Genomic DNA, 17,153 nt, shown 5'->3' on the forward strand with positions numbered 1-17,153 from the left:
AGTTGATAGAGTGGCTCATCTTTGGAAATCTTTTCCAAAAAAGGACAAGAAAATTATGAGGAGTAGTCAGCGTGGCTTCATCATAGGAAAGTCCTACTTGACCAACCTGATAAACTTGTAAGATTGAATAACTGACCTGGTAGATGAGGGAAGAGCAGTGGATAGTGTCTGCTTGGACTTCAGTAAGGTGTTAGACACTGTCTCCCATAAAATTCTCATAGGCAAGCTGCTGCTGCAGTAGCTGGGTGAACAGACAGTGAGATGGATTGAATTCTGTCTTAATGGCCAAGTCCAGAGGGTGGTCAGTGGCACAAAGTCTAGTTAGAGGTCAGTACACTAGGTCAGTGTACCCCAGAGATCCATACTGGCTCAGTCTTGTTTAACATCTTCATTGATGATGTGGAAGATGGGGCAAAATGCACCCTCAGCAAGTTTGCAGATGACACAAAACTGGAAGGAATGATGACAGGCCAGATGAACATGCCACTATCCAGTGCAAATTTGAGTGGCTGGAGAAACAGGTTGATGGGAACCTCAGGAAGCTCAGTAAGAAGAATTACTAAGTTCTTCACCTGAACAACCTCACTCACCACTACATGCTGGAGGCTACTCCAGGGAAGGAGCCTGGCAACAAAGAATTTGGGGATCCTGGTGGACAGCAGCACTGTGCCCTTGCTGCAAAGACCGGTACCAGTATCATGGGCTGCATCAGGCAAAGTGCTGCCAGCACATCAAGGGAGGAGATTCTTTCCCTCAGCTCAGCACTGGGGAGGCCACACCTGGAGCAGTGTGTCCAGTGCAAGAGAGACATGGCCATGCTGAATAGCATGAAGGCACCAGTGAAGGGCCATGATGATGATGATGATGAAGGGACTGAAGCAAGGAAAGAATGAGAGAGATGGGACTGCTCAGACTGGAGAAGACAAGGTACAAGCAGGATCTTATTAATGTCTATGAACCTGAAGATGAATGAGCCAGGCTGTCTTCAGTGGTGCCCAGTCACAGGACTAGAGGCAATGGGCTCAAACTGAAATACAGAAGGTGCCATCTCAACATTAGGAAACGCTTTTAACAAGAGGATGACTGAGCACGGGCATGAGCTGTCCAGGGAGACTGTGGCATCTCCATCCTTTGAGACATTTTAAACCTGTCTGGACACGATCCTGAGCAAACAGCTGTAGGTGGTCTTGCTTGAGCAGGAGGGAGTTCTGCTGACACAGCAGCACCCTGAACAGTATTCAGTCAAATACAGTATTTTTTTTTTAAAAAAAAGCAATATTACAAACACAAGGGGTAAGCATGAAAAGGCTTGCATTTTTCAACTCACTATACATTTAATACAAAAACCTGAAACTATTTTGTTTCCCCCTAGATTTTCTATGTTAAGCCTTATTGTGTACAAGAGTATATATTAGAGCAGTTATTAAATTTTTTGGATACCAAGAAAGGGAGGGAGGGAAGCAAGAGACTGAATATTAGATTTCTATTGAAAAGATAGACCACATACTTTACACTGTCTATATAATAAATTGGTATCAACACAGTTAAGAAGTAAACTCTAATAAGGAAGGGGAACAAAAAGCCCTAAATCCACTATTGTTTAACAAATCTTGAGCTAGACTCTCCCTCTTTTCTTTGGCAGATGATGCCCTGATTTCTGCACTGCCTTGCAATTACTTGGCATAGAACACCATTAAAGGATGTGTTCACACCAGATTAGAAAATATTGCATAACTAGGAGTAATAATAAACAAACATCTCCTATACCCTGCTGCAAGTCAGCTGAGTATTGGAACCTCAAGTACATTAGGTCTTGTGACAAGAAATCTTCATCAATGTTTCAAATGCCATAAAAGCACTGCCACACTTCAGAAAACACAAAGTTTCAAACTAAAATAAACTGTACTAATATTAAAAGTTAGGCGTTCCCAGAAAGTTATGTGGGAATATGGCATGGAAAATGCTTTCCAAATTATTGCTAAGAGCATTCACTTTAAAAAAAAAATTAAAACAAACATGAGAAAACTTGATCTTCACAATGTTATTTGCAAAAAGCTGTATCTGATGTTTAGTTTAATATGACAATCTAAAAATATATTTTTTCTTATTATTAATGGACATTGAGAAAAAACATTTTACAAAAAATTCTTTTCAGAAAAGACAGCAGTTATTACAGGTTGACATCCATATTATACCAAATTACATTGATTTCTCTCAGACTAGATCAATATTAGGTAATAAAACCACTGCATAGTAAAAACGCAATATATTACTTTATTTTTAGACATCCAATAAGACAGGCCTGTGTTTAAACATACTCCTGTACAATGTTTTTATAATCTCTTCTGATTCATTTTGTAAATTATGTTATCACAGTTTTAATAGAGAGCTTTATGCATTGTGTTGCGTTGTGTTTTGCTCTTGAATTAATGATGTATTTTAACAAAACCTAGGGAGATCACAGTCAGACAGCTCTAATTGAGGGTACAAGATATTACAAAGTAACACATCCCTTTTACTTCCATACAAAGTTAACTAGTGTCTGATTTGAAAAATAGTATCTCTTATAAACAAAAGTAACACAGTAAACAGGGTAAAATCTTTCTTGAAGAAACACATTAATGCAAGAGAATCATGGGAGAGATTTAAAAGAGAAACATTCACAGATATGCTTAATGTTAAAATCGATTTTGTAAATGTGGTAATATTTGCAGAATACCTTGATCTCTAATCATAATTTCTTTAAGATTTGTTTCCCATTATATTAAAGACAAGGAGTTTTTTTTCCCACAATTAGTATCTACGTTCGCACTTTCAAATATGGAGCTTCACCAAGTAGTGAAGATAATGAACATAAGCACCATCATATTTGGTAAGCCTGACTTCAAAATACAGCCTCTGAACTGGCAAGCAATTTATTCTGTTTCAAAAGCAATTTTGCTATTGTGTTGGAAAATTGTACTTCAGTATTTAAAAACAGTAAGATAATGAATAATGGATTTTTCATAACTAGGATGAGAACAAAAATCTTTGTGTCTTTGTTACCTAGTATTTTGCTGCACTTAATTGCTTCAAGTGTTGATTTTCCTTGAGTGACAAATCAATTAAGTATAATCCTAGAAACTTGTATTAAAATAGGGAAGCACTGAAAGCAACATGAAAAAAAAGCCAGAGTGGAGACATCAAAACTCTCAGTGTGACTGCTACTAACTCAGGTACGAAGAAAACTATCTTGACAAAATATGGTTTCCTAAGAAAAAAGGAACATTAATATTAAACAACTTTCCACAATATCTGACTACTCAAAGAAATCTTATTTAACACATTTAACTGAAAGGAAGTCACATACAATAAATACTTCTAAGTGAAATTTTGATATATCTGCTGTGAAAATGATGCCTCAAGTCACATGTACCTATGTCAATCCACTTTGACAGCTGAGTAGATGAGGATGCCGAATTAGTTTGCCAGATCAGATGCAGATGCAGAATTTCATAGGTACCATAACAGGTAATGGAAGCCATTATAAGTTATTTAAATCTAACTTGGCTAACTATTCAGGTCCATAATAATTTCTCTGTTTTCTACCAGCTTTCCATTACTCTAAAAGAGCAATATTCAAGGCTACAGCAGGAAGGTGCAAGACAGAGGGCAATACTGACTGCATGCTTTTCTGATTTTAGCCACTCAACTAATGTAGAAGCAGTATTTATGAAGAGGGTTTTTTTATCTGCTTGAATAAAATACCCAGGTAGGAATATAAGCACTGTGTCAGATCCTGCATAAATATTTGTTCCTCATCACCTATTGCTTTTGCTATAGACCATCATTCACAAGAAGGAAAACAAAGCTGATGTATTACAGCAGTATTTCTCAAACCTAGTGAGGGAGGAAAAAGGAATGCATGGTCATGAGTCTATGAATGAACTGGACCCAGGAGATAGCTGTGGGATGCAGAGTAGCATGGAAGAGAGGCTGCAGTGGAAAGTCTTAAGTAAAAAAGCTGAGAAAGACTAGTTGAGCTACTGCCTCCCAATGCTGTGACCATGTCCCATCCTGCCGAGAGCTGGCCATTTGGCTGAGTGGCTGGGCAGCCACAGGACTCCCTCTGCTTCCCATCATGGGCAGAAGACATAGTAAGATGCACAATCTGTCTCACTCATACCTATCCTCTACCTCCAATTGTTCTGGGGTGACTTTATGATGCTCGTATCCCCATTTTTCTGTTTAGCCCAGACATAAGTTTTGCACCTTTAAGACCTGTTCTGAGATAGAAGAGGGGGGTAAGAAGAAGAGTGGAGTTTGTTATCAGAAACTGCAATCACTCCTTCACATTCCTGCTCCTGGACTGTGTTGTCTGGGGATGGATGGACAGACAGCAGGACAGAGCTCTCCTTTGCTTTTAGTTAGTTTATAGTTAGCTGAGGCAGAGTTCTGTGGACTAAGGTTTTTCTTGGACCTGTTTAAACCTGCTCTGGACAGAACACCCAGAGGAGCACCGGCAGCTCGCACCTGTGGCCCACCAGGCCGGGCCTGGGCCGTGGCGTTTCCAGTGCCAGAGGGACTGATAAGAGACTGAGTGAGCTGAGCTACAGCCCATGGAGGGGACTTTCTGAGTTACATCTTTTAGAGTGGCAAGAGGTTTTATTGTTTAATATTGTTAATTTTTTATGCTTTGCCTGTTAAATAAACAGGTTTTTTCCACTTTTCTCCAAGGAAATCTTTTTCCTGAACCAGTTAGGGGAGGAGCTGTTTGAATTTGCTTTCTAGAGAAAACTCCTTTGGAGGTTTTCTCCCAAATTTGCCCTAAGCCAGGACAAATACAATTTCTGGCACCCAACATGCGCTCGAGGAAGTGAAAAAAACCTGTACTGATTGCATTTTAGTTGCACTTACTCTGTATTGGGATAAAGCAGTCAGTAGCCATGTTGTTTGAATTCATAATGTCTCTCAGGGTGGAGGCCTTCATGTGTTTCTGGTGCCTAGGCTTTTTTGAGGTGTTTGTCCCCTAAACCAGGACATCAACCTATGTGAACACTTTCAAAGTCTGAGGATAAAGGAGGAATCTGCCAAATTGTAGAGAAGCAGCAGGAGAAAAAAATGAAGTGACAGGCATACCCATACAAAGAGCAAAAATTGTTTCTTAAAGGATGAACCACCAAATCAGCAACTGCTGTAGACTGCCATTATCACTGACAAAACTGTCCCGATCATGTCCTCTAATGAAGAAAAAAAATCCCAAGAAACTGCAGCTGCTTGGATTTTATTAAGCAAGGCACATTCATCCATAACTATGTTTATAACTATACAATGTAGTTTCATGTAACCCTTCTTCCTAAACTGTCACCAAATGACACAAGCAAAAACGACGCACCACAGCCTTGGTCACGATGAAGAGACTAATTTATTTTTTCTGACTCCAATCTTTTATAGTTCTCAAAAGATGCCAGTGGATTGGAGGGTGAACGTGCCACCTCTCCAACGACACTGGACAAACTACCTGTACATCAAATTTCTCCGCCTCTATGAAAGAATGCAAAACAATAGGTTATTTACAGAAAGTTGTGTGAGAAAGTTCTCTACAAGAATGTAAACTCAGAAGGCTTTAGAAAACTCTTGATAACCAGGGCGACACTAAACAAATAACCAGTGTATCCATAAAACAAATTGCTTTGCTAGAAAGTTACCCAAAAAAATCAAGTTGCAAATACTTATTTTCCTCAAATATTACCCTGCATTTCTAAGAATTAAAAACTACATTTTTTCCTCTCATTTCAAACCCCTCTATGCTTCACACAGCAGTAAATTCTGTTAAACTACAAAGCAATTATACTGTTCCTAGATTACAACGGAAGATGAAAATGGAAAAATCTTCTACAGCTAAATGCATGAAACATTCAACCTCTTCCCAAAAACCACAGAAAAGGTACTTCAGAAGTTTTAAAAATTGATTAGAACTTGCTGCTCTATGTCCCTATTCAGCTTCAGCTGTGCCTCTCATGCAAGTATAACACCCTAATCAGTGTTACTTGGGAAGTCTCTGAACACAGGTCCTGACCTAAAAAAAAAAAAAAAAAAAAAATCAGACACTCGTACAAAATAATGCTATTACAAATTTTTATGGAGTAACCACAATTAATACTAACAGCTTTTAAGGACGCTGGGTATTTGTAGAGTTGTACATCCCACCCCAAAACCAAACAAACAAAAAACCAAACAAAACAAACAAAAAGCTGGCATCTTCAGCCTTGCAGAACTAAGGGAAAAACCTTTACATCTGTTGAGATAAAGGTCTACAAGCATAATAGAAACTTATCACCACAGCAGCTCCCTTTCATCAGTACCTTTTAAAAATTGCTTAAAACAGATACTAAAACTACAGGTTCCACCATACAAAAATCAAATATTCTGACTGCTATTTGCCTTTTCTTTCTCTGACATCACACTTTCTTACTAGAACAATATACAGAAGAAGCAAATTGAGAAGATATGTAATGGAGTCTCCATGATAAAAGGCACCCATCCTTGTTACCCCTTGCTCAACTTACAAAGCACTATGTATACCTTAACACAAGATCTTTTTCAACCTATGACAAGATGAGTGAGTCTCTGTATTTAACAAATAGATACCAGAAATACCTAAGTACACAGTAGGACCTTAGGAAACATCATCTACATTCAGCAGAACCCTTTTTTAATTAGTTGGGTATGTCATTGATCAGAACAACGGGGCCATTTTATCACTGTCACTGGCTATTGTTATTGACATTGTAGCCCAATCAATTGTTTTCTCTTCCTCTTCTTAGCAATCCAAATGCCTGCCCAAGCAATACAAATCACTGTATTTAGATTCTATAGGTACAAACCAGGAAGGCATGCAAAAATAATAGCTTCAACATGCAGTCACTTGTGCTTATGCGAACAATAGTAACACCTGCAATAGTAACTTGAAGTTCTCAAACTTTTTTTTTGCCCAAAGATTAAAACACTTCAGGAGAGTTACTGTAAGAATAACTGTGCTAAAAATTATGACTTTCTGTAAATCTATCTTGGTATGAAAGACCATTACTAGTGAACATAAAGCCAGTTTTTTCCAAATGCACAGTTCTACATAATGTCAAGTTAAATAACTGCAATTAAAAATCACTTTTTTACTTAAGTCACCTAAGGTTCGTATGTCATCTAAATTTGTGTCTGCAGATAAAATACAACAAACTGCTTCTCAGGTATGGCGCCAATCAAAGTCTCATTGTTTGTAAAATTATTTTACACTTGCTGATGTGAACAACTTTATATACGTGTCATATGGTTACCTGCATCATTAAATCCTTAAACTTTGCTATGAAAAGTAGAAGTCCCAGAACCTAACAATGGCAACACACACTGCAAAAAATGTCTGAAAATATTCACATATGGCAAGGCTATTTTTCAAGACTTATACAGCAAACTCTTTGGATCTTTGTCCCAGGCAGAAGTCTTAGAATCTGCACCTATCCTAAAATGGGCGTCAGTCCCAACCAGCAGTATTAACCTAAAAATAAAGTCTTTAGCAAAAAAAAAACAAACAACCCACCAACAAATCAACAACAACAAAAACCCCCAAACACAAACAAACCAACAAAAAACCCAAAAAACCAAAAAGGTCCAGGAAAGGGAATACGTGAGCTACTCTTTTTTCTAAAAACTAGAGAACTAGTTTCTCCATAACTTGCAATCTTGAAAACAGACCCAACTCAACCACTGTTACACAAATACAACATCGCAAGTACAAAGTTGCCACACAAACCATCTTGTTGGAAGAATCAGAATTCGGAGATGGGATCTAAGACTAAGCCTAAAAGTCACTCAGTGACATAGTTCCAAATAACAGGGATGAATCTGTCCAAAACCACAATCCAGGAAAGGCTAATAAACAAAGGACAGTATGTCCTGCAAGACAGTGACATCAATGTTTAAATTTTTTTAATGAAAAAGAGACAAACACTTTGAATTTCAGGTGAAGTCTATAAGAAAGGGAGGGGTAAGAGTCCTCCTGGAAAAGAACAAAGGACATACATCATTGATCCATGTCGCAAGAATGCCATAAAAGTACAGACAACTCTCTTAAGGACTATTCCAGCGAGATTTCTTTACACCACATTTGACCCTTTCCTTCTTATGCTGAAACAAAAACCAGAGGTGTATTGTAATGAATAGATACATTTGAATACATCAGCATAACATACAGCTGTGTAATTTAATGTGTTCTCATTCCCAAAACACTACAACATCTACATATCAGCACCTGTAGCCTGAAACACTTCCCAGGAATAACATATTTAGTTGTTCAGAGCTCATGACATTTCTAGCAAGTATCAAAGGAACCTGTAACATCTGCAGCTTTTGGCATCACAGTAATTACTGATACATCTCACTTTGAGTCGCTACCTCCAGCAAAGATTTCTGTCCTACAGAGACAGAAGACTCATCTGTAATGGTGCATCCACTTTGCTGCCATTCCTGTTTGCTTGTCACAGAGGAAAAACAACACAAGACAGGAGCTCTGATTTAAAGGAAGCACCAAAGGAACCAGGATGATGTTAGGAGTTTGCATGTCCACAAGGAAGTGCAGGTGTGCTAGTATGGAGAATTAATAAGCAGTACGCACTCCCACACACTCCCCACAGCTGCTTAACTTGCAGGAGTTTCTGTGATCATGTCCAGAGTAGCAGAATGAATAGCATTAACAATGTTATTTCCTCAAAAAAAAAACAAAAAACAAAAAACCAAAAAACCTAGCAAAACCATAGATATTTATAGTTCATGTTCCTGGATTTAACAAGTTCTTGCTTCTGGTCAAACAACAGATGTTGGAAGAAGTTACTGTCACTTTGCAAAAGGAGTTTTAAAATACAGATGTTCAAAAGTGAATTCAGTTCCATCTTTGGAAATTTTTATCACAGAAACTATATTAAAATTCAAATTAATGCCAATATTGTCAGTCATTCAGCCTCATCCATCATTTTCAAGCTCTTTTTCAGGATGAAACATGTAGAGCCATTCAATTAACAGGTGTGTTGGGGAGAAGATGAAACTGAAACCTGTATAACTCTACCCAGATACTGTAAGAACTTTTATTCTAAACGTTCAGAAATACCCAGGGAAGGAGATTCATAGGAACTAGCAGCATTTCAAAAAACTGTACAAAATACCAAATATCTGCATATAGTCCATTCAATGGGTAAACTCCACTGGTATGTACCAATATTTGGGGGTTTTGAACAATTATGGACATTTTGCAAGGCTTTCCAGACCCACACTTATAACAACAGAAGTCATGAACTTTCTGTGAACGGCATTCTACAAGAGATGTTAGGTCCTAAAAGCATTGATTGTTACATGGTCTCACCAAATAATATCTTTAGTTATTTGGAGACATTATTATAGTTATTACACATGAAATATCAAAAACCACTGGAATACAAAGAATAACATCTACACTGTGAAAATCACATTGTCGTTTAGACAATGCTGTTTAGGACACATTCTAACAAACAACTGAAAGGCAGCAGGAAAATAAAGATATTAATAAAGCCCACATCAGATTATGTCAGAAATGAAAAATCCCACAGAATTACAGTACATGCCTTGACATTATTTATCTCTTTTTTGGTGGTTCAGTGTGGAACCTAGCAAAACACTCTGAGAAATCATAACCATAAGGACTACAAGATTGCTGGAACAGCTTTCATTCAAATCAAAAGCATTAGAACAGTACTACTACATTAAATAATATTATTTTCTGTGTACTACAAAAACAGGTTTAAGATTTTTAAGTATCAGGGAACCATGTGAATTTTCACTGAACTTCAAGCTCTGCAGATTTCCATTCCCTTTTGACTGGAACAGATTTCATTTTTTTCTATTATACATACTTCACATTAAATAAGCTACAGTTCACAAATTGTTAAGCAACAAGTATGCTACATTTACCTGTACAAAAGACACATTATCCTATTATTTGGTTCATTTTTCCTTTTTGTGCAATTTTCTTATCCGCTAATGACATAAAAGAATTCCAAAATAACAGTATAGTCAGCTGCCTCAAAACAGAGTTGCTCCATCAGTGGCAAACTGCAGAGACAAGCAACAGCAGTTGATCTGCTCCACAACTTGCCCTACAACAACTACTTAATATATCCAGTTGTGCCATTCATACACTACTCTGGCCCACACCATGAACAAGCATGCAAGGTATTCCTTCCAGTGACTGGGTATCTTTCATGACACCTTTATGAATATCTGGAGTGAAGTGAATTTATGTCACATAAGGGAGAGCTGGAAAGATGTGATTTTCTGGTACCAGCTCAGGAGTCCCAACACCTCTAACCTCAGCCCTATTAGGCCAAATAGAATCATGCACTGACAGCAGCAAGCATAGAACACCTGAATAAACCAGGCATTTTGTTTATGGATAAATGATAGTTCACTACTGTTTAGTTTCTTATCAGCTTCAAAATTCCATCAGGCTTCTTGTTTTCCTGCCACCAACCTCACATGACAGCACAATCAACTTCCTCCTTTGGTCAGCAGTTGATTACTCTGCGGTTGATGACGACAAATACAAGTCAAACAGATGATAATAAGCCTCACTGAACATTTAAGGTGAATCTGAATGTTCTCTGGTCCTCTTTCTCCCTCTCCATGTAAACAAAAAGCAGCAATTTTTTTCCTGTAGATAACAACCTTCAAACTGAAGGACAAGGTGCTGAAACAACTGCTGAACCAATTAGCTTTTTCCCCCAAGCCTTTTTACAACCAGGCAAGTTGAATATACTAAGCAATAGCAAGGATATTTCAAATTCATTTCAAGGGGTACAACTTCAAGATATATTTCCCTAATTGTTAACAGCAACACATGAACCTCTGTCCATCTGAGGTAGGGAAAGATGAGAGAAAATATAAAGACTGAATTTCTACTGCAAAAGTAATAAGTTGTGCTTAAATATCAGAAATAAAAGCAGAACAGGATGCATGAACCATAGGTAATATTTAATATGTATTTTTAATATATTTTTAACAGGCCTTAACACATACAGTATATACATTAATCTTGTCATGTTTATTTGTATATAAAGTACATCTCAGGACATTTCACGATTCTTAGCTGGCTACAATTTTACACAGAAGTGTGCATATTATCAAAGTTTCTTTAGGTGTGTGTGGGAAAACATATTCCAGCCTTAAAATACGCACTATCAGTCTGTCTAAATAAATCTCGAAAGCAAAATGTGCTCTACAGACAAACACTGAATATGAAAATATTTGTCCTCACTGCAAAGTGAGCTACAGCAACACTGACAAAGACTCCTACAGATTGCTTAGCCCAAGCAAAAGAATCATCCTACAAATTAGCTGTGAGGCCAATAAAGGTCAGCAACTGATGAGTTCTATTAACTGATGTTGCACAGCAGCAGGACAATTAACTGGAGTTAAAAACACTACCACACTAAAATTAAGGATGTGTGCATAAGACTTCCAAGAGACTGTAAATTCTTCACTGAAAAAATAAATCACAGAAGGTCAAAAAGTCTTGAAGGTCCAGAAACAACAGCACTGGATTATACCCGACATACCAAATCCAGTATATTTTAATAGGTGTTTGTTTCTAGACATCCTCAGAGATATTTGTTACACCCTTTTAGGCAAAATCCTCAAGCATACATGTACTTGATAGGTTTCTGCATATCAGAGACCTCAGTAACTTCACTTCAACACTCTCATAAGTATCTGACATCAGGACCTTTGCTGCAGTTTCCACAGGAATGCAAGGCTTCTTCAGAGCCTGTGCTGAAGATAAAGATTAGAAAAGCAGGATGAAGCATTCATAAAGACACAGAAGCTGTAGTTCAATTACAAGCTTAGAGCTATAAGACTTACAAGTCGTAATTCAACTATTTGCAGTGCAGTATTTCCCCTTTGACTCTACACAAGACAGCTGTGGTAGACTCCACACAAGCATTGCCATGTTTTTATTGCAGGTCCATAGGACACCTTCCCAAGGTGCTCTCACAAATCCAAAGTAAGGTATTCTTGAAGGAGAATGACCAACTTACTCAATTCACATTAAGAAAAATAAAACCAATAAAGCGAGTGAAGAGGCTGGTGTAAGTATGCTGATTCTCAGAGCTCAGATAAGCAATTTATTAATCAAGTGATCAAAAATGAAGAAACACAATAAAAGAGCCTGTCAATTTTTAAAGCTTTTATATACCTACAAGAAGCTGCACTTCTTGTAACTAAAACACAGATGAAGTAACTAAAAACACAGATAATCACTTTCACAGATGATCAATATGTTAAATACACAGATTAGGAAAGATCATAACTCTGAAAGATGTCATCTAAATTGAAAGGAATGTAATCCACTATCTTTGGACGTTGGTCAAAGACAGAGGGCAAGAATCAATGAGTTGGTAGTTCCTTGCTAGCTCCTACAGCTTGCCAAATCTGCACAGAAAGCCACAATTAAACAGTTTGTCTAAAGAACCACAATGACACCTGCACACACACCTTCAATTAACCTGTGTAACCATCTGACTTGTGGACTCAAGTCATCCCATCTACAGCATCACCAGAACACTCCTGGTTAACCTACAACAGAACCCCCAGTACCTTTCATAGTCTGGACTAAATTTTTGCCTACCAAATCCTCCTCTTTATTCCCATGCACAAAGAAGCAAATTTCAGTGACAGTGTTCTCTGATTCAATTCTCTAAGGAATAGGGTTAATGATGATGACACTGCCCTACCTCAAGACAGAGGACAAACCTACAACAAATTGTCAGACATTCAAGTATTAGTGAGATGGAGGTTAATACTATGGCAGACTGTCCTACAAACTTGTGAATGTTCATAAAAAATTCTTCATCTAGTTTACGAATCAAGATAATATAATGTAAGCCTAACCTATTTTGCACAGATTTAAACTACCTTTTTTGTTAGTTATCCCATCCAGACAAAGAAGTAAATACATTTTATTCATTATGAAACAGATTTATCACTGTATTTGAACTAGAAAAAGAGCACCAACTATTCTGTTCTTACTAAGTCCATTTACTTCAGATCTACAAGTGCTCCCTCCAGTCCCTCTATCCACAGACAATGCTCTACAAGAATCAAAAGAGGAAAGAAACCTGTAACTAGTAAGTATAACCACATAATCCACTGTAAGAGTGCTAGCCAATGGAGATACCAAAATTATGGAGCAGAGTTTTTTCCATGCTCACAACAATAATATACCTAGAAATTATTCAGAGTAATGGGAAGCAAAGGAACGTTCAATTTTTGCCTGGAAACAATTTGATGGCAGATCTTTAAACCGTCTTCTCCAAATTGTTTAAGCCCAATAGTGTATCTTTGAGGAAATTTGAAACGATTTTAATTCCCACACGCAGGAATGGTGTCCGTGCTAGCACCCAACAACTAGCTCGCAACATATTTACTAAGGACGCCCAAACAAGCCTCCCCGCCGCGGGCATCCCGCTCCTAAGTGAACTCCTGGCAAGGGACACGAGTTGCGCGGAGTTGCGGGCGGCGGGGCCGGGCGAGGGAAGGCCGCGCCCGCGGGCGCGGGGCTGGCGCCGGGAGCAGCCGGGACGAGGGCGCCCTGCGCATCCTCCCGCTGCCACGGCAGCCCGTCCCGGCCACAGCCCCGCCGCCGGGACACGGGAACAACGGCCCGGGAGAGGCGGCCACCGCCGCGGAGGCCTGCGAGAGCCAACGACTGCCGACACCCCCCTCCACCACCCACGGCGGGGCCGCCATCCCTTCTCGCGGAGCAGGCGGGAGGTCCCGGAGCCCCGCAGGGCAGCGGAGCTGGGCGAGGGGCGCACGCCGCCCCGCCGGCGGCTGGGGACAGGGGAAGAAGAGGAGAAGGATGGGGGCAGCGGCCGCCGCGCCGTCCCTGCCCGTACCTGCTGTGCCGCTGCGCCGCGGCGGCGCTGCTATAATAGGCCGCCCTGCGCTGGGCGCTGCGCGGCAGCGGGCGCAGCGGGATCTGATCCGCCATCTTGGGGGCGCCCCCGCGCCGCCCAGCCGGGCGCCGCCCGGGCCCTCCCGGCGTCACGGCCACGCCGGTGACGTCGGGAGGGAAGGGGCGGGGTCTCGGGGTAAACACGGCGCGGCCGGCGCGCGTGGCTGGTGGAGCTCAGGTCGCCCAGAAAACGCTGACCGCGGGAAGCCGCAGTGCGGGAACGGGCGGCCGGGCGCCAGGCTCTACTCCTGCTGCCAAGCTGTAGGACAGGAGGCAACGGGCAGGAGCTGGTGCACAGGAAGTTCCACCTGAACATGAGGAAGAACTATTTTCCCGTGCGATTGCTCAGAAAGGCTGTGGAGTCTCCCTTGATAGAGCTACTCAAGCGCCGTCTGGACGCAGTGCTGTGCCCTGGGCTCTAGGGTGGCCCTGCTTGGACAGGCAGGTTGGACCAAATGACCCACTGTGGTCCCTTCCAACCAGACCCGTTCTGTGATTTGGTAATTATTCTGTGGTACCATGCCTGCCAGTGATGATTTCCTGCCATTAAACAGAGACAGGTATTGCCATGTGGAAGTGGACGTTCGGTACGTCAGGGATAATGAACCAGTTTGTGTTACCTCACAGGCTTGCTATACAAGTCACGACCAGCAAGCTGGTTTGAAAGATAGATGAGTTCATAGACCTGCTGTAGGATGTTATCTGTTGGTATTCCTCAAAATAGATGCTATGGGGGAGCAAAAAGCCTAATACCATTACAAATACAGAAGACATTCCACAGTGCTAGGAAGAAAATTATTTTCTTTTTTCCTCAATACCTGTTGCTAAATGACGTTTGCTTTTATGACACAGACACTTCAGACTGAAGTGTTGCTGTACCTTGAAGTGTAGCTTCGACCAAGGGAAGATAGTCATCATGGAGGCACCACAACACACAGCTTACAATGAAGGATGCTCCTATCTGCTGGAGTGAAGGTTATGGAGCACTGGCAGTGCTTTCCAAATTTCTGAGAAGAGTTTTGACTTTAAACATACTATCTGGATTCTGAACTCACTGACAGATACAGAACTCGTGAAGTTGAACCAGGAGATGGTAACAACAGTTACACAGAAAACACAAGGCTTCTATAGGAATAGAAGTGAAAGATATGCTGGGCATGTGACAGGACTTTGCTGGGTATTCAAAGGATCACACATGGAAATGCCAGAAAGGGGAAAGATATTAATTTAGCTTTTTAACTCTGTTAACCCTTATAATGTTCATGGTATTAGAATCAGAATCAGTTCACCAGTAGAATCACAGAATTGTAATTTATATTGAAAGAGAAGTCTAGACATCACCCAAGCCAAGCCACTCCACCAAGACATTATGTTTAATATTAGGCTGTTCAGGGACATGTGCAGTGGACTATTGAACACCTCCAAGGACAGCACAGTGTTTCCATAACTTCTCTGGGCTACCTGTTGCAGTGTTTATCTTGTGATAAACAAATTGCTAATAAGTACTCAAAACTTCCCGTGTTCCAACTTGGGAAACACAGGATTAGCCAGAACCATCCATCTCTGAGAAATATCTGGGCTCCATATTCTTGGTATCTTGCCATTAAGTAGTCTTATTCAGCCACAAAGTTTCTTCTTACCTTTTTCTACTCTAAGCTGGGCAGGCTGGGCTCTCAACCTCTCCTTATACACCATGTTCTCCAGCTTCCTGGCCATCTTGGTCACCTTTTCATAGACTCACTTCAGAATGACAGTGAGCTTCTGTAATGAGACCAAAACTGGACATGGTAACCCAGATAAGGTACTACAAGTACCAGACAGAGAAGGGTCACTTACCTCTTGTAGGTGCTGGCTACACAGTTAGTAATAGTGCCCAAGGTGTGGGTATGTGACTCTGCTCAAGGGTACATTGCTGTTGCATCCACTGCATGGCAGTTTATGGGGGGTGTGTGGTACTGCCTGTCTCCTGCCTGCTCTGCCATGATGGCTGTAACTTATGTGCTGGAATAAGCAAACATAGCCTGGAAAACTTTCAGGGTAACAATTATGCCAGTCCTAGGTGCTTTCATGGCTGTTATTACTGCAATTCTGTGCATCTCACAGTTTTAAAATTTTAAACATTAATATGAATAACTACATATTCAGAATCCTTATGTGGCTAAGTTACTGGATATCACTGAGGCCAAGATAATTAAAGCTATTGCTTCCAGTTTATTAATTGATTCTAGCCCATGGCAGAGCAATTTTTGAACTGAATAGAAAGCACTTAATTCACAAGTTAGTAGCCTAAGATTAATCTTCTTGTCTGTGCAGAACTTTGGTTCTGGTTATTTGGTTATATTTCTGGTTATTTAACAGGTTGTTTGGCCTGTAACTATATCTAATGTTAGTCAATTATGTGCATGTGTTTGTAAATTCCATATGTATAAACAAATACGTGATCGAGAATGTGTAAGGAAAGGTTTATTATTGTCAGACTTGTAAAGGCCCCAGCATGAGACAATCATTAGGAACCATAAATGCCTTTAGAGCCTCCATTTCTTACTGAGTTTCATGTGGTCTACAAAGTATTATTTTATTTACTACTACTTTGAGGTTTTAAGAAAGAAATATTTCTCTATTGCCTCTGTGCAGAGAAGATTTTGACCCAAAAGCCTTCCAAGGAGGGCAAAATGAGTTTTTTAGTATACCAATGGCCAAGACTGTGACAAAATAATTTTAAATACATGCTGTTTTGATTATTTCAAATATATGTTTAAAGCTTGTAATTAAGACAGTTGCTGGAAATCTATCATGATTTCATCTTCTTGATCACTCTAATTGCCTTTTTGCATCACTATTTTCATAAAATGGTAGAAGCTTTTAAGTGCAGGATCTTTGATTGTGTATCATGAATTATCATTCACTTCTGCCTCTAGATTATGATGTGATCCCGTCTCTTGCTTTTTAAAGAAAATTTTAAACATTTATATAAAAGTTTTCATCACACAGAATTGACAATTTGGTGTATGATATGTGATGACTTTTCAAATTACCTTTAGAAAATGTCCCTGCATTTTGAAAATAATATTTCCTTTCCAGTTTAGCAATCCTGTCCTACAGCTTGGCAGCAGGAGCAGAAAGGTCATGGAATAAACTT

General features: G+C 39.8%; 1 protein-coding gene across 2 annotated transcripts in view; it reads right to left on the reverse strand.

The window, feature by feature from the left end:
* Positions 1-14,099, reverse strand: part of ATP9B (ATPase phospholipid transporting 9B (putative)) — a 169,112-nt gene extending 155,013 nt beyond the window's left edge. For both annotated transcript variants that reach the window (XM_053974312.1, XM_053974302.1), the window contains exon 1: positions 13,956-14,099. In XM_053974312.1, coding sequence (XP_053830287.1) covers positions 13,956-14,050 — 95 coding nt within the window. In that variant the 5' untranslated portion in view covers positions 14,051-14,099. The remainder of the gene's footprint in view (positions 1-13,955) is intronic.
* Positions 14,100-17,153: the final 3,054 nt, after the last annotated feature.

Source organism: Vidua macroura, chromosome 1 (genome assembly GCF_024509145.1).
Source record: "Vidua macroura isolate BioBank_ID:100142 chromosome 1, ASM2450914v1, whole genome shotgun sequence".
Classification (NCBI taxonomy): Eukaryota; Metazoa; Chordata; class Aves; order Passeriformes; family Viduidae; genus Vidua; species Vidua macroura.